This window comes from Colias croceus, chromosome 5 (genome assembly GCF_905220415.1).
Source record: "Colias croceus chromosome 5, ilColCroc2.1".
Taxonomy (NCBI): Eukaryota; Metazoa; Arthropoda; class Insecta; order Lepidoptera; family Pieridae; genus Colias; species Colias croceus.
The window spans coordinates 11,833,481-11,860,641 of NC_059541.1; the positions used below are offsets into that span (position 1 = coordinate 11,833,481).

A 27,161-nucleotide genomic window follows, 5' to 3' on the forward strand; every position below is an offset into this window, starting at 1 on the left:
TCAGTTTTAGCTGAATTCCGAAATTTTTTTATTATACCTGAAATTTTACGATCAGAGAGCAGATGTATGTGACTCTCAAGTTCAAATTTTCATCCAACATGATACCTGGGTATCATGTTGGATGAAAATTTGAAATCTTGATGACCTCTTTTAATTGAAAGATTAGCCGGCCTTGTTTGCGGAAACTCTATCATGTCGTATACTATCACGTCATATGGTAATTATACTTATTACGATATTTTTATATAAATAGAGACGCTAGTTGAAGCGATCATTCTAATTTCCCAATTAAGCTAAGGTTATATAACAAAGGTTAATTGCTACTTAGAAAATACCCCTACAAAAGCAGATTATAATACCTATAATATGACAAATATTTGTTTTCATTATTCAAAAGATACATTAGATAGCGACAGGGATCGCATCATCACCTATGTATTCTATTTACTTTAGAAACGCTTTTGAATCATCATAGATAGATTAAAATAGTACCAAACCGGAAATCAGAAATAGTTTGTTCAGAGAAGAGCCGATACCAAACTCTAGTTTTAAATCACTTTTAAGGGGACTAGAAGAGCTAAACGCGAGTTTTATAATGCTTTAAAGTATATGATTAATAACCTGCATTTTGTTATAATACTAAAACTTAATTATATAAGTACCTAGTAGTTTTGATCTGTAAAAATGTAAATTACAACTATTGCATTAAATTATAGCCATACATACGGGATTTTTTTTTTCATGAATTTAATTCATCTAATCTCACTAAGTCGTAAGTATAGTAATTATGTTAAATAGTAAAAAAAGGGGGAAATATCTTAAAATAAAAAAATAAATTGTACATGTCGAACATTTTTATTATTCATCACATAATATACACAAAAACATAAGAATTTAGTCGTAAACTAAAAATAACGTAAATACAAGTCATGTCATGCTCAATACATGGTATTGTACAATTCTTTTTAATTATCAGTATTGTGATTGACTGACTAACATTATCTTACAGACTAATTCTAAATGAAAAATATAAATCTAAAAAAAATAATAAGAATTGAGATTGGGACAGAACTTTCTGATATGAATACTACAAATTACATTTTTACCAAAAAACTCATATTCCATATTATATCAGACATAACACTGCACATGTAAAACACAATAAAAACCCTCATTATAACCGCCAAGTACTTTATTTGTAACATTGTATCCACAAGCCATCACATGCCTGCCCCAACATCCGAGGCATCGATACCCAGAAGAGCCAATTCATCCAACTCTGCTTTATTCCTCTCTGTCTTCTTCTCCACCGGGCTCTCCTTCTCCTTCTGATTATTCTGATTCTGCAGATTCTGGTTCTGTTGATTCTGATTCTGCTGCTTCTGTCTATTATTTTTCTGGTTGCGCTTGTTGGACATCATGGGCACGTGAGTGTCATAGAGCTGGGGCCTCGGGAACAGCGGCGAGTTGAGGTCGAAGGGCATCATCATGGGGGGTTGGCCCAGGAGGCTCAGTTGGGGGAACTGGGGCATCACACCACCGAGGCTGAGCCCCGGGAAGCCCGGGATCCCCTGGAGCCCTTGGAACATGTCCTGCTGGCTCATTTCTTGTTTCACTTCTGACGGGAAGATTATGTCGAGCGCATCTTGGAAGTCTTTCGGTAAGTTTACCGGCGGCTGCGTGCCTCTGTAGGTGAGAAAGAAATTTAAAGATTATTTATTTGGACAACAAAGTGTATATGTAATCAATAAAATAAATTAATTTTATTTAGTTCTCACAACATTAGCAGGTTTCAAAACTTAATAAGTCACTAGCAGTTTAACGATGACATTGTTATAGTTGCATATTATTAATGTTAAACAAGAAAATATCGCATCGCAGTGTTTGCTGTTACATATTAACAATTCCAAACTAATCAACATATTAATTATATTTTTTGAGGCGAAGGATAAATATTATTTTGATAAAGAACCACAATGCTAGACTGATTATGTTTTTCTTGTAAAACCTTGATGATAATTTTTAGCACAAGAGTTACAGTTATTAACAATATTTATCACATATTATATACTTTAGTTTCATAGCATTCAAATGCTTTATAAATAAATTTTTTTGCTATTCGTTTATAATATTACTATTACTTAAAAATAAAAAGAAATACTATCAATATTCTTTTATTTGTGTGAGAAAATGGATAATATATTAAATAAATCCAAAAATGTGTTAGCGATTTATTCACACGTACACGGTTACATGTGTGCGTGTGTAATGTGTACATGCGGCGACATGAGCGTAGCGCACTATGTGTGTATGCAGGTGCATGTATCTGTGTATGTGCGTCTATGCGTACAGCGGCACGGGTGTGCGGGCGCGGGCGGGGCCAGCAGGAAGGCTTGTGTGTATGTACACGTATGGCGGGCGTGGCGCACTACGTGTGTGTACATGTGCATGTATCTGTGTATGTGTGTCGAAGCGCACAGCGGCACGGGTATGACGGCGGGCAGGGAGCAGGAAGGTTTGTGTACGTATGTACACGTATGGCGGGCGTGGCGCACTACGTGTGTGTACATGTGCATGTATCTGTGTATGCGTGTCTGCATACGTACGGCGGCACGGGCGTGGCGGCGGGCGGGGGCTGCGCGAGCGGGGCGGGGCCGGGGGCGGGCGCGGGCGGCGCGGGGGCGGGGGTGGGCGGGGCCAGCAGGAAGGCGCCGGGCAGCAGCCCGCCCACGAGCCGCGCGGCCGCCTGCTCCTGCTCGCGCTCCAGCTGCGACTTCGCTATCTTCTCCTTGAACTCCGCCACCTGAGGTTGGGTACAAAATTATATTATGTAGTTATTTACTTCTGTATAAATAGGGCTGGAAGAGACTATTCTCCACGACACAGGTAATCCTATGTAAAGATTAGTGCATTGTAATATTTTTCGGAATGTTTTAGTAACAATAAAGATTTTTGTATTTGTTTTGTTTTTTTTTTATATAATATAATAGCGGTGTTAAATCCCGTTGCTATGGTAACGGATTATAAAATCGTCGTAAATTGTGAAGAGGGGGGATTGAATCGGCCCGTTGCTATTGACACGCTTGTTTGAAAACGTATTTTTATGATCACAGTATCACAATATGATTTTCATATCCAGTAAGCATCTATTTTAGAACGATATTTTATACACATTTGATATTACGGTCAGAAGAAGTGTTCTAATAAGAATTAACTATACAAAATATATCAATTTTTTATTTAAGATTCATACACACGGACACACCACGCTACTTGTTTCTTGAATATATCATTAAAATATGTTTCTTTCTTTATGCTCAAGTCACAAAATTATATTGAACGAGAAACAACCAGACAAAGAGAATCAGAATTATAATTTTAAACGATACATACCTGTCACTATCGGTGATGATAGCGAAAATGATAAAATTTTTACATTATTCTAATGAAATAAGAATCTATTTAAAATTAAGACAAAAGCTTTTATTGAAATACAACATTTCTAAATTTATTGAGAAATGTGAACCAATGTTGTAAAAAATTTACTTTTTCAAGAAATGGTTAGTTTCGTTACTAACCATTTCTTGAAAAAGTAAATTTTAGTAAGTGACTATACAAAATATTCTAGTACCAAATAGCAATGTACCTAAATATCTATATTGCAGCAAACAAATTAGTTTTTATAGTATCTTATATATAAGTAGCGACAGCGTAGCGATATGCGAAGCTTTCTAATACTACTTCAGTGTTTAAATATATGCACATTTAAGCCTTTGAGCTCCTAATTGTTTGTTTGTTTGAACGCGCTAATCTCGGGAACTACTGGTTTGAAAAATTATTTCGGTGTTAGATAGCCCATTTATCGAGGAAGGTTATAGGCTATATATCATCACGCTACGACCAACAGGAGTCGAGCCACGTGGGTGAAACCGCACGGAGCAGCTAGTATGTTATAAGCTTTCAAAATATATACTCAACTGGCGGTCCACCCCGGCTTCGCCCGTGGTACATATTTACGTTTTCTCTACATAATAACCATCCTCGTACTTCAAGGAATATAATAAAAAGAGAATTATCGAAATCGGTCCACCCGTTCACGCGGGATGCCGTGACAACACGAAACGGGTTTCCTTTTTTATAATATATACGTAGATATATCATTCAACAAGATGGATTAAAGAGTGGCAATGGAAAAATTGCAATAAAAAAGCGAAAAATAATGACAATGCATATGTTTTCTTTGTGTTGTTTAAAATAGAAGTTCTAGTGCATCTAAATAAAGGAAGAAAAGCTAGACATGCAGAGAAAAAACAAAGCTATATATGTATTTTAAAAATATATACTTACATAGATCTTCTTAAGCCAAAAGCAAGAACTTAAAAAAGTAGAAGAAACTAACCTTCTTCTGTATCTCCGCGTCGATCTCTTGCTGTCTCTTCTTCAACGCTTCGTCGCCTTCTTTTTTCTTCTCTTCTTCCTTCTTCTGCTCTTCCGTCTTCGACTTGCCGAGGTGTTTGTATACCGGCATTTTCCCTTGAAGTATAAATATAGATATTCAATTCATATGACAGATTTTATCAATCTAATATCTAGATTTTCTCTTTTGCTTATGAATCCCAATTATATTTTGTAATAATTTAAGTACTTACTATTAACTGTTATAAATAAATAAATAACTTATGTATTTGCAACTGAAATGTCAGAGATACATAAATGATAAAATACAGACATACATTTTTGGCAGGTTTTAACGATTAAAATAAAACAATATATTATACATATTATATACTAATTATAATTTTTTTATTTAAATAAAAAAAAAGTTGTGACAGCAAGTAAGCAGCTAATTTTTTGATATGACATGTAGAATCGAACCCCACCAACAGATAAAAAACAATTATCTAAATATTTTTTAATATTATTTTTTCACGTAACATCAGTGTACTCACCTATAAAGGGCATCTTCCGTATCTCCGGCTTCTTCACATCGGGCGTCGGCGAGTCCCTCCGCTCCTCTTGCTTCTCCTCCCTTCTCTTGTCTTCCCGCTTCTCCTCTCTCCTATCGTCTCTTCTCTCCTCCCTCCTGTCGTCCCTTCTCTCTTCTCTTCTGTCATCGCGGTGTCTGCTTTCCGTCCGGCGATCCGCTGAACGGGAGCGGCGTATGGATTCCCGCCTGTATATTCGAATATTTAATACTAGGTTTCCGCCCGCGGCTTCGCCCGCGCAGTCAAAGAAAAACCCGCATAGTTCCCGTTCCCGTGGGAATTCCGCATTTCGTCATTTTCCCGGGATAAAAAGTAGCCTATGTCCTTTCTCGGGTATCAAAATATCTCCATACCAAATTTCATGAAAATTGGTTCAGTAGTTTAGGCGTGATTGAGTAACAGACAGACAGACAGAGTTACTTTCGCATTTATAATATTTGTATGGATTATTTACATGCAAAACATCACAATATTATAATATTGCGAAGGAATGAGTCATTATACCACATATTTGGATAAAATTGTTTATGGATAGATATGAATAGGAATAAATTAAGGCAGTCAATTTGAGCAGTGCTTTCCTTTACATTAAAACAAATTAATACATTTGACAAATTCGTAAGTAATTAAACTAGAAACGAAATCAATTTTATCATTCTAGGATTATCTCATAGAGAGTAAAGATAGATAGAAGTATGTAACATTCACGGTTAAAAGGGACGTTAATATCACGTAAAATTAGAAAAAAGTATGGTACAAATATTCAAATCTATGAAAAAAGAACGGTCGAAATAAAACCGGCCAAGTGCGAGTCGGACTCGTGCACGAAGGGTTCCGTATTAAAGTTTCCTCCTCCTTAATATATCCCATTAAGGGGGAGGGAGGAGGCTTTATATATTTTTTTTAATTTTTAGTATTAGTTGTTATAGCAGCAACGGAAATACATCATTTGTGAAATTTCACGGTTTATGAGATACAGCCTGGAGACAAACAGACAAACAACGAAGTCTCAGTAATAGGGTCCCGTTTTACCGTTTCGGTACGGAACCCTAAAAAGAAACCAAATTATGATTTTTTTAAATAATAATTTTGAAGTTGATCTACACCATACATTTTTGCTGTAAATTACTAAATAAATATGACTGACTGAGATGATACTAATAACTTAATAAGCTTACGAAAACAACATAATATTAAAAAAATTAAAAGAAAAACAAAATAGGACGAAGGAAATATTCAACACGAGGTAATTGAATAAAGTCATTATTTCATTCTAAATATAATATATCAGTTCACAGGAAAATTCTGGCCAATAAATAACACAATAATATGTGATAAGAGGTCAACCGTATTATAATTTTGCATATAAATACTGGACGATGCAACGAGCACGTATCACAGTGTTTCAAACCCGTCAAGATGTACCGCATATTTATTTTGCTGTGTACATTCCATGTGTCACATGGCTTTTTTTTCTGTTACCAACTGCAGGTGCAAGTGGCGCAACTACAGCAGAGCGTCTACAACTTGCAGTCGCAGCTAGCGAACGAACGTGCGACCTACCAACGGCAGGTAGCGCAGGTGCAGCAAAATGCGGCTGTTACATCGCAGAACGTACAAACACAATTAAATCAGTGCCACCAACAAAAGAATCAACAGGCTGCGTCACATCAGCAACAAGAACAACAACTTAAACAACAGATAACGCAACTACAAGCGAATTTGGCTGAACAACAACGGGCCGCACAAGCAGGAACGCAATGCCAGCAACAGCTAGGCGCTCTACAGCAACAAGTAAACACGTTGCAAGCAAAAGAACAAGAACTTAAAAAGCAGATAGAAGAGCAGCAGCGGAAATTGCTTGAACAAGAACAAAACGCAAAATTACAACATGATCAGTGCCAACAGCAACTACAGCAACAGATCGCGTTGCAAAAAGAGCTAGAAAATAAAATGAAGGATCAAGAACAACAGTCACAGAAAAACTGCGCAGAAGCTAAAGAAAATATCACACAAACAGAACGAGCTAAGTATCAGCAAGAACTACAGAAACAGCTAGATTTACTAAAGCAACAAGAAAATACAATGAAACAACAAGAACAAGAGTTACAAAAGCTCCGAGAGAGGGTGCTCGAGTTGGAAAAACCTTTGTCCCCCAACAAAATTCCTCGAAGCAAAACTTTTGATCACCTCGGCTCGTTTTTGAACGAATTGGACTTTTTACAATGTTATATCGAGGTTTCCACAACTGTGGCTCAAGATTCCTATAAACTTACTTACCGTCTGCCGAAAAAACTCACCGATGACGATTTGGAAGTTAAAATTAATAACAGAGTGATTTACGTAAAGGGCAGTGAAGGTTCGACAGTTTTGTTTGAAAGCGTTGAATTATTGCCGGCCGGTTTAAATGTGAAATCGACCGATTGGCAGTTGCGGGGAGATAATATGGAAATATTTATTCCATTTAACCTGTCTGAAACTGGCAATAAAATTAAATCATGTATTGCTGATAATCCACCAATTACAATAGAATCTCTAGAGAGTACTCTTATCTTCAATTATAGAAAGAAACCATAATAGCACTGAACACATAGCATTGCATAACCATGGCTGATAAATCTAAATTCATTAATCTCTTTTTAATAAAAAGTATCAAAGCAAAACTGTGTATACAAATTATTTGAAATCTTCCCTAAAATGATTTTTAATTATTTTACTTATACTTTCATCTTCCAGTATCGTTGACATTTTTCATTTGATATTGAACTTAATTATACTTTTAATATAAAATTACGATATTTTTATATATAAAAAAAAAACGCTAGTTGATGCGATCATTATATTTTCCAAATTAAGCTAAGGTTATGACAAAGGTTAATTGCTACTTAGAAAATACCCCTACAAAAGCAGATTATAATACCCTATATGTAATATGACAAATATTTGTTTTCATTATTCAAAAGATACATTGCATAGCGACAGGGATCGCATCATCATCTATGTATTCTATTTATTTTAGAAACGCTTTTGAATCATCATAGATAGATTAAAATAGTACCAAATCGGAAATCAGAAATAGTTTCTTCAGAGAAGAGCCGATACCAAACTCTTTAGTTTTAAAACACTTATAACAAAATATTGTTTCACACATAATTATAGAAGAAAGATTAGATGGTTGGTTCATAACGATTTTACTCAAATTTCACAGATAGCTACACTACCTAAGACTTAAGAGACAGTTTCCCAAGCGGAGACGGAACGTAATACTACATAGTTGTCAGCCAGCGGCTTCGACCGTGTAGACAACGATAAAGTTCCTAGCGTTCCCGCATAGCACAGTTCCTACTCCCCTGGGATTTCTCAGGTCCAAATTTGAAATAAATCCATGCAGTACTTTTTGAGTTTAGCCCGGATATACACACAGACAAACAGATAATCAAACAGACAAAAATTCTTAAAACTATATTTTTGGCTTCGGTATCGATCTATAGATCACGCCAAGTATTCTTTAAAAAAAAATCAATGTACAGTTTTGACTTTCCTACGATATAATTCTAGATTTAATAACATATGAACTACAAAATGACTGAATTTACATTCATGTCCTTGAAGTATTTAAGACAATGATAAAACATCCGGCTGACTCAAATGACCTGATGAATATCGGAATAAAACTGTCTCAGTATCTTGATTATCTGAGCTTAATTGGAATGCATTAATTTTCGTTACGTTAGAGCTAGCGCGCAAGAGCAACTTTTGTCTCCGCAACTATTTTGTCTCTCCCACCTATGGGCTAGTATGAAAGTGTGTGCACGTAGCGACGCAACTCCCCATAGAGTTGATGGGAGAGACAAAATAGTTGCGGAGACAAAAGTTGCTCTTGCGCGCTAGCTCTTATACAGAAGGATGGATTAACAGATGACAGCAAACAAAATTATAGATTGACCTACGTTTTTAGGGTTGTGTACCGAAACGGTAAAACGGGAGCCTATTACTGAGACTTCGTTGTTTGTCTGTCTCCAGGCTGTATCTCATAAAACGTGACAGCTACAAAGCTGAAATTTTCACAAATGGTGTAATTACGTTGCCGCTATAAATTGTATAACAACAAATACTAAAAATTAAAATATATGTATATTAAGGAGGGGGTCCCCATAGTAAGGAACCCTTCGTGAGCGAGTCCGACTCGCACTTGGCCGGTTTTGTTTAAACATTATCTACATATTATTATCAAATTTTTCGCGGACCGTATAAACTTGACACTGATGATAACGATGTAACGGTGAGATAATCTTGCTAATTATTTATTTTAAACACTTTATTGTGCTGCTAACATAACAATAGTAGGTACAATAAAAACTTAAACAGTTAAACATAAATAGACACACTTATCTATACTAATATTATAAAGCTGAAGAATTTGTTTTTTTTTGTTTGAACGCGTTAATCTCAGGAACTACTGGTCCGATTTGAAAAACTCTTTCAAAATGCTATAGGGTATATCATCACGCTAAGACCGCGAGGCACAGCTAGTATGTATATTAACAAAGCCATAACCAATCTCTGGAAAGTCCAATATGGAGTTCATCACTCCATATCACAGGGGAAAACCAGTGTAAATTAATAATAAGGCGTTATCTAAGACGTATTAATAAGTTTATTCACTGTAAACAATTACAAATTCCCCAAGGTTCTTGATATAAATATTAGCTTTTAATATACTTAAATACTTTACACTTTAAATATTGCTCTTTTAAAAAATCCAAGTTTCATCACTGGCCGCGAATGTTCATCACGACGCCACTAGCCCATACAACAGTACCCAAACCCGGATAGTGAAAAAATAAGTGACGAAAATATTTTTGTTAGACTGACTGACAACTTTGGCTTATCATGTGAAGAAAGTGATTGACGGAAGATTTAGTTCAGGATACATCGCCCAGTTAACGCCGTCGCGCCTTACGGTCCACACGTCGCGTACAGTCTTTTTTCATGTAACTTACTTTTTACTCGCAAGTTTATAATTACCCCACATTGTCTCAGTTATCACTTATCACAATCGTTAAAGTGCTACAACAATCCTTAAAATCAGTGCAGTATAAATAAAGTAATATCAACTAAGTGCAGTTAAAAGTTATAATTTAAACGCGTTGCTAAGCCGATCACTCGCTGAGTCGCTCCGCTTATGACTCACCGCTCCGCTTGTGCGCATGACCTCACCGCGTGACTGTGCTTACACACTGTGAGGCATACTGACTGTACTGTACGTGCAAAACAAATTAATAAGTGATTTTTGTAAAATAACTTGACTAAATAATAACCGATTAATAAATAAACCATCTATTTATACGTGATAAAATAGTGTATAATTAATATTGTGTCATAAAAACTGAATAATGTCTTCTCAAAAAAACTGCTCAGCCTGCCTTCTCGCAATCAGAGATAAAAACTATTTAACCTGCGCCTCAGAGAATTGTGATAAACTATTTCATCTCCTCTGCGTCAGCCCTACGGCTTTAACAACAGAACAAAAGACGCGTTTTATATGTCCTAATTGTCAAGCTACATTAAAAAAAGGCGGGGATAACTCAACAACCCCGGTGCGCACTTATGCAGTGGAGGACAATATAACCAAACGTAAGAAAATCAGCAAATTTAGTAGCCCGCAGTCTGGTTCTATGGCTGCCGTTCAACCAGCTGGGTCTCTTGACATGCAAACTCTTGCCGAAGAAATGAGACTGCTCCGTCAGTCCATGTCTAGTTTTAAAGTTGACTTGGAAAGGGTTGTTACCACACTGAACAATTACCAGGCCCAACTAGAAGGAATTTCTGCAAAAATTGAAAGCCAAGACGTGAAAATTAAACTTATTGAAGATAAGTATCGTGAAAACGAAGATCTCCAAATAACTATATCCCAACTAAAACAACAACTCGATAATAAATCACAATCCATGCTTACAAAATCTATAGAAGTGATTGGAATTGAAGAAATGCCTAACGAAAATCCCGTGCATATTGCTCTAACCTTAGCTAATAAAATTGGTCTAAACATGTCAGAGGCGGACCTTGACAGTGTTTCTAGATCTGGAACACGCAGACGGCTAGAGAAGACCGATAGCAATATCCAGGATCTTACTGCTCCTCGACCGCTTACGATCCACTTTACAAGAAAAATAATGCGCGACGAGTTTTTAAAATCCGGTAAATCAAGGAGAAATCTCGTGAGCAAGGATATAATTGGTCAAGGCCAAGAAAGAAGGGTATACATTAACGAAAGGCTCACAAGGGATAGAAGACTGTTGTTTCGTGAAGCGCGTAAATCAGCCATTACCCACTCTTTCAAATATTGCTGGATCAAAAACGGAACTATTTATTTTCGAAAATATATAGGGAGCCCTGCAATTCCAATTCATTCCTATGATGACCTCCATCGGATCTGCCCTCCCAAGTCAGACTAAAAATATAAATCTAAATAGTAAGATAACTCTAAGGAAACCAATCCATGCGTACATTCCTGTTTTTACTTTAAATTTGATATTCTTCTTTTTTGTTTATTTTATTAGTAATTCAATGGTATATTCTACACTACTACAGATTATTCTTAAAAGCAATAATTTATTATTTACAGTTTTACTAGATCCAAATTTTTATAGTCTTTTATTGTATAGATACTTTTGTCTCAATTTTTATAATGCCGATGAAGATATAAATCGGAGCTTGTTTACTGTACTAATCTTTTGTTGGTTGATTATTGAATCTGTTGTAAGCTTAAATGTTGACACTTTATTTACACTTCCATGGTTATGTGAAAATGCTATATTTGTTGTTGTTATTTGTACACTGTTGAGTGTCAAGCCCTGTATTAGTTTTAATTGTTCCGTGGTGTTTATGGGTTTTAAATGGTTGGTGGTCTTGAATCTGTCTGTTTGCATCACACTTTGGTACTATCTCATTCTTAGTTATCTCTCTATGGTTTGCTGGAACTTAATTCTCTTTTCAAATTCATCTAACTATAAAAAAACATAATAATGATTGACTTACGAGTTATTCAGGACATAGATAGTTCCAGTAATAAAATATGTCAAATTAAAGATTCACCAGAATTCTGCACAGATATTCTTTCTCATTCAGACCTCAATGTGATTGCAACCAACATAAGAAGTCTTAATAAGAATTTTGACAGCTTTTTAATAACTATGGCTCGTACCAAAATTGAATTTGACGTTATAATTCTAACCGAGTGCTGGCTGACTCCTCATTCTATCATCAACCAAATGAATAACTATAACTCGTTCCACACGTCAAAGCATAGTAATAGAGCTAGCGGAATAGTGATTTACGTAAAAAATAATTTAACAGCTATAGCAAGGGAACTCGAAATTACCGATTGTGTAAACCTATACATTGAAATATCTGATTTCTTTTCAATCCTTGCGGTTTACAGATCACCCTCTTTAAATCCAAACCTTTTCCTTCAATCTTTATCTCAAACCTTACGTTGTCAAAAAAACTTTCCTTGTCACATCTTCACCGGAGACATAAATATTGATATACTCCCCACATCACAAACACAAGATACTTCTTCTGAATATCTTTGTATCATGGCTGAACTAGGTTATGAAAGTGATATCAACGTCCCTACTCACAATAAAACATGTCTCGACCATATATTCACTAAAACTCAACTCGATAAAATCCCAATAGTTTGTAAATCAGATGTTACCGACCACGATCTTGTTATGTTGGGGATTAGTAACAGTAAACATAAAATCTCGAACTCGAAACGCATTCATAAAAAAATAAATATAGACGCCGTGAAGCAAGATCTTCTTCTGGTGGATTGGAGTCAGGTCCTTAATTGCAATTCAGCATCAGTTGCAGCCGAAACTTTCATGACGAATATTACCGACATCATAGGAAAACACTCTAGTATGAACATAATCAGCCGTTCTAAAAACACTCTAAAGCCCTGGATGACTCCAGGTTTAATCCGATGTGGTAGGCACAAAGACAAATTACATTCCGAATTGCGAAAGGACCCCGAAAACCCCATAAAAAAGCGAATTTTCTCACGCTACAGAAACTTTTACATCTCTCTCTTGCGACGTCTCAAAGATGAATTCGACAGCAAAACACTTTCTGAAAATAAAAATAACCCCCGACCTTACTGGGAAGCCATAAAACGCATAGCACATTTAAATAGCTCAAAAACTTGTTCTTCTGGCCTTTTAAATATCAAAACCGATCCTCTTGAATCGGTAAACATTTGCAACAATTATTTTTCAAATATCGGTCAAAATCTTGCTACTTCAAAGCTAAATCAATTGAATACCACAGAAGAATCTCTTGCTTCAAACTTCATTCCATCGAATTCTCCGGTTGACTCGTTCTTTTTGAACCCTACGGACGAAAAAGAAGTCCTGGACATCATTAATGGTCTTTGTAGAAATAGCGCACCAGGATACGACAATATAAATAATGATTTTATAAAAAAGATAGCGAGCTGCATATTGTTACCCTTGACATCAATCATTAATCTCAGCATGTCATCAGGTGTTTTCCCGGAGGTATGGAAATCTTCAATTATTACCCCGATACATAAATCTGGTCCCGCTTCGGAACCTAGTAATTTTAGACCAATCTCTCTACTTCCCAGTTTTTCCAAAATTTTGGAAAGATGTGTAAACAAAAGATTGGTCTCTTTTCTGGAATCACATAACCTCCTAGCTGGGCATCAGTATGGCTTCCGTAAAGGAAAATCTACTGAAAATGCCGTCTCTGAGTTAGTGAACACAATAAGCTCTTCCCTAGACAGCGGGCAGGTATGTGTTGGAGTATTTCTTGATTTGAGTAAGGCCTTCGACACCGTCTCAGTTCCAATCTTGATTAGGAAATTGGAAGGTGTTGGTATAAGAGGATGTGCACTGGATTGGTTCAGAAGCTACCTTCAGGGAAGAACGCAGCGTGTGAGAATTAACTCGTACATTAGTTCGCCAGATCGCGTCACGTTTGGTGTTCCCCAAGGGAGCATTCTCGGACCGATCCTCTTCCTAATATACTTAAACGATCTCATTTCTCTCCCTCCTACCGATGCAAATATTATATGTTATGCAGACGATACTGCGATTTTATTTCATGGCCCAAGCTGGGCTGAAGTTTTTCATAAAAGCCAAAAAGGTATGTCCCAAATTATGTTGTGGCTTAATAATAATCTCCTCTCCCTCAATGCTACCAAGACGAAATTTCTATGCTTTCATAAAACCAGGGCAACAGCTCCTAAATCTCTCCCAAAATTTTTCATTCACATGTGCGGTAAATCTACTCACCACGATAGCCGTGGCAGCAGCTGTAATTGTGATCAAATTACCAGGTCAGATTCTATAAAATACCTTGGTGTTATACTGGACGAAAAACTCACCTTTAATGAGCATATTAACGCCATGTCAACTCGAACAAGACGCCTGATTTATATAATGAAAACTCTCAGAACCAAAGTCGATAAACACCAACTTATGACCATATATAAGGTATTATGTCAATCATTAATAACCTACTGCATTTCTGTATGGGGAGCCGCCTCAGCCTCGGTTATTATCAAACTAGAGAGAGCTCACCGTTCCATTTTAAAAGTTATGCTGCGAAAGCCCCCAATCTATCCTACAGTGTCTCTCTACAGGGATGCTAATGTTTTAAATGTTAGAGGACTTTATATTTTACATGCAATCATCTCAATGCACAAAAAACTCTTAAAATCTAACTTTTACTCCAATACATCGAAACGGCTATTAAGAGCACCAACCCCATTGACCAAATGTTTCTTTTCCAAACGTTTTCAAAATTTTATGTTCCCATACTTGTATAACAAATTCAGTAAACTTGTTAACTTCCGGCAATACACATTACTCAATATTAAATCTAAATTGATAAGCATTCTAGTGTCCAAAGACTATAAGCAGACAGAACAGATTCTAAGAATACTTTAACTGTACAATTGTGTAAATAAGCATATAACTTTTATTATGTATTATTAGTATTATTTTAAGTGACCATACCGTACTGATGTTCAAAGTTGCATTGTATTAATGTATTATACGTGTTGGACCCTATGTGAACCTCCATTTTTATTGTATAATCGTTTTATGGCCCCGCGAGACAGGCTGTGCCTAGTGCGGGGTCCGCTGTCGTAATCTGTACTCATTTTAATAACCCTCTTTTGGCAAATAAATATAATTTTATTTATTTTTTTATTTTTTTTTTTTTTTGCAAGTGACTACTATCAAGCTGATTTTCCGTTTGTAGCTTTATTTTGATGAGACACCGAATAATTTCGTGTACGAAACTCTCGATTGTGGTAGCTAATGGAGATAACAAGGATAAAATTTTTTGATTTGATGGTTCTCAAATATTTATTACGCAATTTGTAGGACAATATGTCTGTTGAATTATATAAACATTAATTAAGTGAAAACAAAAAAATCAGCTTGTTAGTAATCATTTATGATGACCTCGTTATCGATACACTTTGGAAAGGGGGACTCTTTGAACCAACCATAGATTTTGTAGGACAAATATTTTTTCGAATAATTTAGGTAATTATCTTGAGATTGAACAAAAAAAAAACTCAGTTAGTAATAAAATATATTTGAGAACCATCAAATCAAAAATTTTTATCCTTATTATCTCTGTTAGCTACCACAATCGAGACTTTCGTACACGAAATTATTGGGCGTCTCATCATCAAAATAAAGCTACAAACGGAAAATTAGCTTGATAGTAGTCACTTTCAAAAATGGGCGATGTATCCTGAACTAATTCACTTTTTCTCTATTCAAAACAATAAAAGAAAATTGTCCTTTTTCTTTATTGTATCATTTCAAACTACCTACAATGTAAAAGTTTAAGTTTAATTTTCTATTCGAACTTTAATCCAATGCGCTTTACAATACATATTCATGCCAATTAAATACTCACGTAAACTTGAATCGATTTATCGTGAGTATCGAGCACCGATTCGTGTGGATAAATCATTACTTACGTCCAGAAGACAAAACACTTTTATTTTGTGAAAAGTATAATCAACTGCAACCATTATTATAACTGATATACAATAAACAACTGGAGACTCACAATCACGCTCAAAACTCTGCCCTACACATAAGGCAGAGTTTTCTAATGAGCGATACAATAGACTTTGAACACTACTGACACGAAGTAAGGTGTTCATTTCAATTGATGTTTTATACATGGCGGATGGCGAGCTATATCCATTTTAATAGGCGATTTTAATTTCAATACGTCAATGTAATCTCTATATAAAAAAGAATCCCTATTTCCCTTGGTTGGCATCACGCGTGAACATCCGTTTGCTTGAAGTACGAGAATGGTTCTTATGTAGAGAAAACTTAAATATGTACCACGGGCGAAGACAAATAAACTGACCGGTCGCTAGTTGTTCGCTCCCGGCCGCGCTCGGGCGCGTGTCGTCTTGCTTCTTCCAACTGACCCAGTTTTATCCTGCAAATAATATATTTTATGTTGAAATACTATATTATAACATAATAAGATATTTGATAGTGAGCGAAATATTAGAAACATTTTTTGGAAATTTGGACAATTATTGAAAATGACTCTGTAAAAAGTATCAACAATCTATATTCTATACTAATACCCTGGACACTCCATACAAAATTATCGTTTTGACAGTCACACTGTAGAGACTGCAAATGTGTGTGTTAACGCTTTATGGTTGGCACATTTGTGACTAGCGTAAAAAAAATTCGCGTTTTTCTCTCTCTGAAATACATCCGTAAACAGCACAATATCTAACCATTTTCTACGAAAAACGATAATCACAAATCCAAAATAATAAAATTACTTTAAGTCAATTTGATTAATGTTGTCAATCTTCGTTGCGTATCGTCCTTGCAGAAAAATGCGGACCATTTTTAGGCTGATCGTGCGGGGTGAGGTAAGTAATAATTAATTTTGGCGGGAGGCGGAGAGTGTCCGTTCTGTAGCGTTTAGCTACTATTATGTATTCTGTGCTAATATTATAAAAAAGAAAGATTTTTATGTAAGTTTATTTGTAAGGAATTTGCTCAAAAATACTGGAACTAGAGACTACTGAAGCTTTGCAATAATAAATTTATAAGTTATCAGGATAACACATGTGCTAAAGAAATATCCCACCAAAAACATAAATGTAAAAATTGGAGCCGAGTTCAATCGTTGACTTAATTTGCCAAAAAAGAAATGAGATCTAAATGTGTGCCAAGTTCTGCAGACAGTCCAGAAATTTATTTACAAAAATGTATTAAGTTCTTAGGTTGACTGAAAACTTAATTGTTTTATTTTCCCTTAGAGAACAATGTTTATTCCAAAATATAACTTTTTTAATTTGAATAATATAATTATTTTCACAAAGCAAACAACTAATGACCTATTGAACCCCATAATTTGATGAGGCTAGTTTTTAGAACCTCACAAAATATAAACAGTATGTAAAACTAGCCTCATCAAATTATGGGGTTCAATAGGTCATTAGTTGTTTGCTTTGTGAAAATAATTATATTATTCAAATTAAAAAAGTTATATTTTGGAATAAACATTGTTCTCTAAGGGAAAATAAAACAATTAAGTTTTCAGTCAACCTAAGAACTTAATACATTTTTGTAAATAAATTTCTGGACTGTCTGCAGAACTTGGCACACATTTAGATCTCATTTCTTTTTTGGCAAATTAAGTCAACGATTGAACTCGGCTCCAATTTTTACATTTATGTTTTTGGTGGGATATCATTACTTTTTGTACAGAAAATTACTCTGCAAATTTGATTTACTTTATAAATATAATACTTTTTATATACGATTTTTTTTTCTTGCGGTTTCTCTGTATGGTTTGTTTAGTATTATTTTCTATATTTTCTTGTATGTTATGAATGTCAGCGCACATTGCCCCGTCATTATCTGCAATTTTTTAAACTCGTTTTCTGTTTAAAAGATTACATGATTTTCTAAACATCCAGCGTGAATTTGTACACACACTATTACCAAGATGCAAAGATCGTTGTAGAAGAATCGTCGCCTTACTCCATGACGTTACGGTATTGCCATGACGCGATCTTGAAATTTTACTCTAAACGCGCCTAAAGATGTTTCACTCATATTAATATTACGCAAATTAAATCATTTCGACCTTCGACGAAGCCTTCTTCCATTACACCATTTATGGTAATTATTTTTGCATGCTTGTATTGGCTAAACATGTTTGTGCTTTATTAATATAATTGTATCACCATTGAATACCATGTTTAAAGCAAAATAAAGATTTTATTTATTTATTTATTTATTTACACTGAAATTAAAACTAAACTAAACACTCATAAATAAAGAATAAATAAATGTGATTATGTAAAATTATATATTATTTTTAACTGTATGGGCAATAAAGGCAATATTTTTATTACAATTTTCTTTTATTATACGTTTAATAACCAAGTTTTGAATAAAGAAATCATGCAATCGAAGTAATCCGCCCTAGCGATACTAGCGCGAGTGAGTGTGATGTCAGAGGCGCTTCGAATCTACAGACGTTTCGTCCTAAAATATGTAAACTTCAATAATCTATATCTCAGTCATTTATTGATGGATTTCAAAATTTTTTTCGGCCACTGATTAGTTTTGATCTATTTTTTAAGACTAGTAAGGTGAATATACTATTTTCTTTTTTTTTAAACTTTTCCATTTTTCCATACAAACAAAATTTATGTCATTGAAAAAAAAATTAAATACAAATAAATTCAGTATTTTCTGATTTTTTCCTATGTACACTCACTATTACCTAGTTGATTACAAAATTTGAACTTTCTAGGTCATCTGGAAGTGGGTTAGGTTTTGTATATGTCTATAAGTCAGTCAGTCTTAAAAATTGCGATTTTTGGATATTAATATCTACGCAACTGTTTAATCTGTATTTATGAAATTTAAGGTTCTTGTTTATCTTGAGGTCCTCTTGATATGTACCAAATTTGGTTTGTATAACTTAAATAGTTTTCGAGTTATAAGGGGGTGAAAAGTGGCTCGAAATGGTTCGTGTAAATATACACACGGCTGCTGCTCGCCAGTTCTCTTCGCTTGAACTCGGCTTGACACGCTGCCGCGTGTCTAGATGTACTTGACTTTGCCGGGGGGTTCACAATGAAAAATGAAAATGCGCGAATGAAACCGCGCGGCAGAGCTAGTAGTAAAGCTATACTGTTAAATCTTGGAAGTGATATTCAAAATTCTAATAGATATTATTTTGCCACACACTCAGTCCCTAAAAATGTGAATAACACAACAGTTATAATATTTCGTTTTTAATTTATTGAAGTTATACTTATTCTTTTGGCGCGATGGAGAAAAATGATGAGAGTGAATTTTTACGATGCGCGCGCACACCGACACCTAAATTTAACAGCATGAAGTTAGTTCTAGGTGGTATGAAAATTGATAACTATGTTCAAGTTGTATATTCTAGTATTTTTTCCATGCGCCAAAGAAGTATAACTTCTAACGCGTGTACATAAGTACACACACTCTTTTTTAAGCTATTGCATAGCTTCTATCGCGGGCCTTGAGCGCGGGGACCGAATCGAGAAATTCCGTAACGAAAAAACCTCACGCTCCCCACTCAGACGGGCGGAGGTGTGGCTTGAAGGCATAGCATGCAATAGCTTTACCGCAGCAGTCCCCGATTGCCATACGTCTTTTTTTTAATTGTGTATCTAGTGCATAGAATGGAACCTGTTAGCCAACGCGTCAAAGTGATGTCTATCAGCCCGGCGCCGCTCGTTGAGCGACGACATTAGTTCTTGCACGCGCGGGTCGTGAGCGTCCAACTTCAACTTCTTGCTTTTCTTACCTGCAAATAATTATTTTATTATATACGAGGTTGTTAAATAATTGGATTTTGTTCGGGACTATGTCTGTGTAGGATACAAGTCCTTTCATTTTGTCTACTTAATGTAATTTTACTCAATTGAATAATGACTCAATTACACTGAATTTATTTTTCGGTGATTAAAACGCGTAAACAACTAGTGAAATTTTGCTTTACTCAAAGAAGTTGAAAATGTCAAAATCATAATCACTCTTTATCTACAGTTATTTTTCTATTTATCTTTCTACTAATCCAATACAAAATTCACTAACTCTTCTTCTTCTTAACAGGCTCGCTGTCCGAATCGCTGGAGCTGCTCGACGAGCTGCTGCTGCTGTCTTTCTTCCTTTTACTCTTCTTCTTCTTCTCCTTTCTCTTCTTCTCTTCTTCCTTCGGCGGGCTCTTGGTCTTCGTGTGGAAGCCATCTTTGTTGAATGTTATAGTGTGTGCCGTGTAGGCGTGGTTCTTGTCGTCGATAGATTTGTTCTTCTTGCCGCGAGTTTTTTCGAATGCTTTTTGCCGGTCCGACATCCAGTCGGTTTCCCAGTGCGGGTTTTGTTCTACGAAGTTCTGGAATTAAATTAATATATTGGAATAATACGAAACAAACCATACAAAAAACGGTATTAGAATCGAATTACAACCATGAAATTCACCAGAAGCTACGTAAGTACGATAGAATAATACGTCTTTCGCGTAACATTCGATTGAAATATTTAATTCTTATTTAAGTCAGGTAACGTCTAGATGAGCCAGTATATAAAAATGGTACATACTTATTTTCTTTGATACCATACGAAAAAGTTATTATCATTATTTTCCTAAAGTTTCACACTTTTACAATCTTCAAAGATCTCAAAAATATGAATAGTAATTAATTATTTAATATAACGTTACATTACCGTATAGTTTTTAGCGTGCACGATGGATTTGAGATGAGCGGATGCACAATGCAAGTCACCGATGAACTGGTCACACAGCTTGCAGTACCACGCAGTAGACGGCACGAAGAACTGCAGACCTGTATAGACAAGAAAATTTAAAGTTGTGACCATTTATTTATGAAAATTTAAAAAATATTTTCAGCTTCTTAACAATCATGTAAGCAAGTACATAATATAGTCAATCGATACATAAGTTGAAACACATCAATAAGAAAATTAGATTAGCAACTCGCCTTTGATAGGTGTTCTCTTTGTAGGAGCGGATGAAAACGTTTGAAATCCTTCATTAACTCCCGTCACAGAATGCCACGGCGCTTCCATGTGCGCTGCTGCACTCCTGCAATAATACAACATACAAATTACAAGTTATAATGTAGCGTCATATACGTGATTTTTTATAGGAGTTCCACAAGGACGTAAACTAGAGCCTTTGATATTCCTTAACCATAACATTGATGAATGTCATCATTTCAGTTAGCAAATAATTATTAATAGTAGAAAATAACTTACTTATGATGCGCCGCCGAATGTAAATGGTTCAGGTAGTCCTTAGCGGTCGGAGGGAACTCGTTGCACACACGACACCAATGCATCTCCGGATCGTAGTACACATAGTTGAATTTCTTGTTGGACGGGGACCTATAATATGTTCTCTAGTTAATTTTCCGTCCAAATTACAAATATTTATATATATTACACATTAAATATTACCAACGAACCGATCATAATAACGTTATGTGAAGTGATTCATTTCAAAGATGGAGTATGGAACGCAATGTTATGTAATAACCTTGTACTGAAAATAAAAGGGTAAATAAAACCAAAGAGAAATTGATCACATTTAATTTCCCAATTAAATTACAAATATCTACTTATAAGGAAAATTACACATCTACAGTAAAATAACAATTGTTCATAAACAAAACAGAAAAGTATTACATAAACTTATAAATCTATTTATTCTTCAAAGCCATTAACAAAATAAAGCTGTCAATCATAAAAACATCTTCAATGTTGGTTGTTTCATCCAGGTGCTCACCGCAAACAAATCATCCTCCGCAATAGACGTCTCGAAGCACTATATCAAAGCTAAAGCCATTGTGTCGTAGAAGCAAATCATTCCCTCTATAAATTGAATTATAATAAAACTATACATTACTTACCTTAAAAAAGAAGAAAATAAAAACAGAAATATCAACTTTATTCATAAAAACATTTTGAAATTTTGCTTATATATTTTATTGCAAGTACCAAATAATAATATAAAAAAATAATCGTAAAACAAACCTGGACTTTCGTTTAGAGCCGCGATCAGGCGAATCGTCAGATACCGGTATCTCTGCAGCCTCCTCACCGATGATGCCGTTCAACATGTCTACCACATTGTTGATAGTCTTCAGTTTATTCTGTATCTCCAACTAGACAAACGCAAGGCAAGTTGATGCAAGGTAAGACAAAAGTTTCATTTGTGAACAAGCACCATAAGGAGGCAAGCATTAATTTCTTTATTAAAAATTTACAGGTAGCATATAAAGAAATTGATTCACATCATATATTTTATTTTATAAGCAAAACTAAACCAAACCTGCAGCTTAGTATTTTCCTTTAGAAAGCGTTTAGTATCGGGACTAGGGGAGCGTTTAGAATCGCCCCGAAGCTCGTTCCGTTGATCTTTCAATGTGTCCAATTCTTTTTTGAGGATTGCACTTTTCTTTATGTAGTCCTCGCGTTGTTTCGATAGAGCAGCTTTCTGGTGACGCATTTCCGATTCGATGGCCGCTGTGGCAAAATTTAAATGTCAGTCAAACGCCGTTGTTATATGTATATACTAACAGTAGTTAAAAATCGTATAATAACAGACTTATCTATGATGTACCCAAATTTCATTTAAGCCAAATAATCAACTTTCAAGCCATTCCTGAAAAAAATTAGACATAAATCAGCAACAAGAGGAAATGTATGATCATTTTTTTTTATTGGAGTTTAAATTTAAAAAGCAAGAAAGTCTTTCAAGTCACATTCAATGTTGCAGAATATTATAATTTTCCTGAGAAAATAACAATAACATGAAACTGTCGAAACAATGATCAGCTTATATAAAATCTAAGCCTTATGATTTGTAGCATGGCGAGTATTATAAAATCAATATATTTTCATATGAAAAGTTCATACTTAATAATTCTGATTTAAAATAATTTGGTCTATGAAGGAGCAAATGATGAAAGGAAACATGCCTTTTTCGCTAAAGCAAAGACTCATGGACATGTGCATTGTGCGTCTCCTTAACCATCCTTACCTACGGTGAACAAACTTGGTGACTGACTGCAAAAAATAAACACTTGGGATTTGCCAAAGATCCATAAATCTGCTGAGTCCTAATGGAACTGCGCTGGCCGTGAATAATGGGTGAAACAAGTACTGTAAGGATTGAAGCAAACTTGCTCCACTTAGTGGCATGTGGACGGAGAGAATAGAGGCCTTTACCCAGCAGTATGATCAGAACAGGACAAAAAAAACCTTTTTTATTGCAGAACTTACAGCAAGGTAGCATTCAAGGATACAGTAAATGAATTTAAGATATTTTGATACCTTTTATGTTGTGAAGGTATTTAGGTGAAGGAAAAGATTTAAAAATTATTTCAATTTATAAATGAATTTGAATTTCTTTTTTTTAATTTTGTAATTGTGTATGTAGTTTGAATATTATTATTTCATAATTTAAACACTTTAACAGTTTATTTTTATTTTAAAAATCTTTCATTTTGTTATTACATCAGCAAAATGTATGATTTGAAGTTTAATTTGTTTCAAGTGTAACTTCTTTAGACACGTTCAATGTAGAATTTCAAGGTCGCGCCATGGCAATACCTTCACATCATGGAGTAAGGCAACGATTTTGGTATCTTTGAATCTTGCCAAAGAAGTTTCACTTCTGACATGTGTGCTCGGCATACACACTCTTTTTTATTGAATAATAGAGAATAGAATCTTAAAGATTTCTGTGATAAAATTAGATGAATGCATACTTTCTCTTATCATGATGGAACTGCCACAAATATACATGTATAAATTACATTATTAATCTGAAGTAAGTATTATACAATGAATCGCGAGTAATAAGTCAAGAAACATAAAATTACCTTCTTTCTTGATCTGATCCTCAACATTATAAACCTGCTGTGGTGGAGGTGGTAGCGACATCTGGTTCCATGAGGCCATCTCGTTGGAAGCTGGTGGTGGAGCACCAGGTGCGGGTGGAAACTCATCATACTGCCCAGAGTACGAGGGCTGGTAGTTGTGGTTGAAGGTAGACTAAAGAAATAATACAACCTAATGTAAATAATTATGCCATGTTACCGGGGTTGTGATAATGAGATGTAGGTTTTTAAGTAATTTGTACTGATGATTTTCTAAGAATTCACAATCTATATATATAAAACTCAAAGGTGACTGATATAGTGATCTATCAACGCACAGCCCAAACCACTGGACGTATCGGGCTGAAATTTGGCATGCAGGTAGATGTTATGACGTACAAAGTCGTGGGCGGAAGCTAGTTGAAGTATAAACTGCTCGATATCTTATTAACAAACTTTCCCACAACACAAGCCTTAATTGAGCTTACTGTGGGACTAGGTTGATTTGTGTAATAATGTCCTATAATATTTACAAACTGGTCAACTTTACATGTATTTAGTAGGACGCTCTAACCGCTAAGCTAACAAGCAAATTTGCAAGCAATATTGTTCCTGTCATAATATTTTTAGCTATTATTTTATTTGTCCAATACAAATGAACTAAAATCCATTAGAGCATTATTTTTTTTTTTTTCTTATAATATCTCGTACCTTTCGCTTTATGCATCAACACTGTTATTGTTGTATTGAACTAACCTATTTGTAGCTAATGTTGTTGGTAGCAGTTTTTACTTTTGCATTGTTGACATAACAAACATAATTTTGATAGAGTATTTGGCGAAACCTTAATAAGATTGATAGAAAATTATAAAACAAACATATGCGTACATCTTGTGAGAAATTGGATGCCGGCGCCGTGTAATTATTCTCTTGTTGAAACTGATTGTCCCAAAGCTCGCTTGGCTCGGGCAGCTTAGATATTTCGCTAAGTATATTGTCGTCTATAATATCCTTATCGGGCTTGCGAGGTGACCTGCTTCGCCGTTTATCTTGCTCCCTGTGAGGGCTCCTACTACGCTTCCTTGTCGGCTTCTCGTACCGTCGATACGCATCCCAATTACGATCGCGGTTGTAATAATCTTTTCGACCCATGTCACGAGACATATTTATTGTTGTATATTCAAAACACGATTAGTTCAATGATTTAAAATATCAGAGGCATGATAAATATTTATGCGAAAATAAAAGTTTTCAACGCTGAATGCTGATGCGCTGAAGCCAAAATTGACAGATGACAATCGTCATCATAGATAATACTGTGATCGTCATAGACAAATAGTAGTGTTGCTATATATCAATAAATCAAAAACATGTGATAAAATTGTGGATAAAATCAAGAAGGATAAAATATGCTTTAGGGATAACATTAATGCACTGCTCTGATAATAAAAAAGGCTTATGTACGAACTCATTGGACTTAATAATATGTATAAGAAAATAAATAAGTACAAGCTACTTTCATTAAACCATAACTTATTAGAAACCAGGGGCTATGTATATACCTAATATTATCTCAAAGAATAAGTTATGTTTAAACTTTAGGACAGGCTATCCTCAGTTAAACATCCTTCCTCTGTGAGGCTATCTATAACAAAAAGTTGTTGAAATAGCATTTTAATATTCGTGATGTTAGGCCACTGTTATATTATGCTTTGTTTTCATTTTATTTAAAGCAGTCAGGCAGTTTATTAAATTAATTAAAGTCACGAGTACTTTTTGATAGGCAACTTATCAATGGCATTTGTTCTTAAATTATATTTCATGATGAAAAGTACCTACGGATAAAAAAAACGTCTCAACTGGTTATTAGATGGGTGATGGTCGATTTAATTATTAATTTGTATCTCAAACTAATAGAAAAGATATCATCCTGGCAATACGTTTTAGCAAACTTTTTGGGTAGAGTATTTTGATATTTTCTAATAGGTACACAAAGTAATATACCTACCTACTACATAGGTATTAGGTACAATAACTATGATGCACAGAGCAAGTAATATAGCTATGTTGTGGTAGAAACACAAGTATTATATTATAATATTTCCATGGGTAGAATTAAAATTATGATATATGCGACGGAATTTTTTCCCCTTATTTTTTTATTGCGTTATAATTTTGAAATTCGTTAATTTTATTAATCATATTTTGTGAATTTAACTAAACGGATGAGTGTCCTCATCTTGCAATTATAAAAAAGTATATACATAAACTATGTAATAAGGATATTCTAAAATGAATCGCTTACAGTTTACTGAAATCTACACTGATCAGAATTTACATGGGCCATTTATTGTAGGTACAGTTCAAATACCTATAGTGTACTTCAGCTTAGTGCTGAGGTATTGTTAATTTGTTAGAAACTGTATTGTCGAAAAAACTTAACTATAACTATGTATGCACAATTTCTTTTTTTCGATTGAAGCCTTCTGAATAATAAAATGAAATTTTCAGGGTAGCTACCTGATAGATAGAGCAAGTTTTTAAAAGCCAAATGAAAAACTTTTTTTATGTGATTTTATTTTTTTATGGGCCCTTGAAGTTGTGAACATACTGGGTAATTTTATCTTTCTTGGCATTTAATCCTTTTTTTTATTTCATTCGAAGATCTAAAGATAGTAAATGTTACCATACTGAATTGGACTATCTTTCAGCTTAGCACACAAAAAAAAATCAAGCATCTAGCGCAATAATTCACGTCACCATAAATAAAAATCTCATCGTACTCAGCGATGGATGAAAAATTGAAAAAAATGTAATAACTCCGAAAATACGAAAAATCGCATAACACACATAGGGGTGATTCGGATACCCCTCTAAGTCCTCTACCTCCCAGCTTCCGTTCATCACTACTTTTTGGGACACCCTGTATTTTAACTTATGACCTTAACCTTCAGCTTTTTTCCAAACACATTACAACAATAACTTTAATAAAATAACGCATGTCGCTTATACGTACCTTAAACTTATACATTGCTTACAATTTTCCGGCTGAAAGAAGTTGTGATGTTGAGATCACGGGTCGTTGCACCTCAATGGCGGGGAAGCAAAACCACTGACACAGCTGAAGCGCAGCCATTGTCGCGCGCCTGCACAGAACGCATGCGCGGCTGTAGAAG

The 27,161-nt window shown here is 34.9% G+C and overlaps 2 protein-coding genes across 3 annotated transcripts; one reads left to right on the forward strand and one right to left on the reverse strand.

Annotated features, from left to right (window-relative positions):
• Nucleotides 1–836: 836 nt before the first annotated feature.
• On the reverse strand, nt 837–27,117 carry LOC123691694 (zinc finger matrin-type protein CG9776). Of its 2 annotated transcripts, none has more exons than XM_045636218.1 (14): nt 27,002–27,117; nt 23,989–24,160; nt 22,434–22,627; nt 22,136–22,266; nt 21,359–21,487; nt 21,082–21,185; nt 20,807–20,925; nt 20,177–20,474; nt 19,769–19,886; nt 16,425–16,499; nt 4,950–5,173; nt 4,400–4,533; nt 2,607–2,803; nt 837–1,686 (listed from the first exon to the last, which is right to left on the reverse strand). In XM_045636218.1, exons 1-14 carry the CDS (start codon nt 27,014–27,016, stop codon nt 1,221–1,223), a joined length of 2,376 nt encoding a protein of 791 aa, XP_045492174.1. In that variant the 5' UTR covers nt 27,017–27,117; the 3' UTR covers nt 837–1,220. The 2 variants fall into 2 exon arrangements, with proteins under 2 accessions (XP_045492174.1, XP_045492173.1); XM_045636217.1 differs by lacking the exon at nt 27,002–27,117 and adding an exon at nt 24,874–25,284.
• On the forward strand, nt 6,375–7,648 carry LOC123691696 (putative uncharacterized protein DDB_G0271606). The gene has a single exon (XM_045636221.1). It carries the CDS (start codon nt 6,405–6,407, stop codon nt 7,560–7,562), a length of 1,158 nt encoding a protein of 385 aa, XP_045492177.1. The 5' UTR covers nt 6,375–6,404; the 3' UTR covers nt 7,563–7,648.
• Nucleotides 27,118–27,161: the final 44 nt, after the last annotated feature.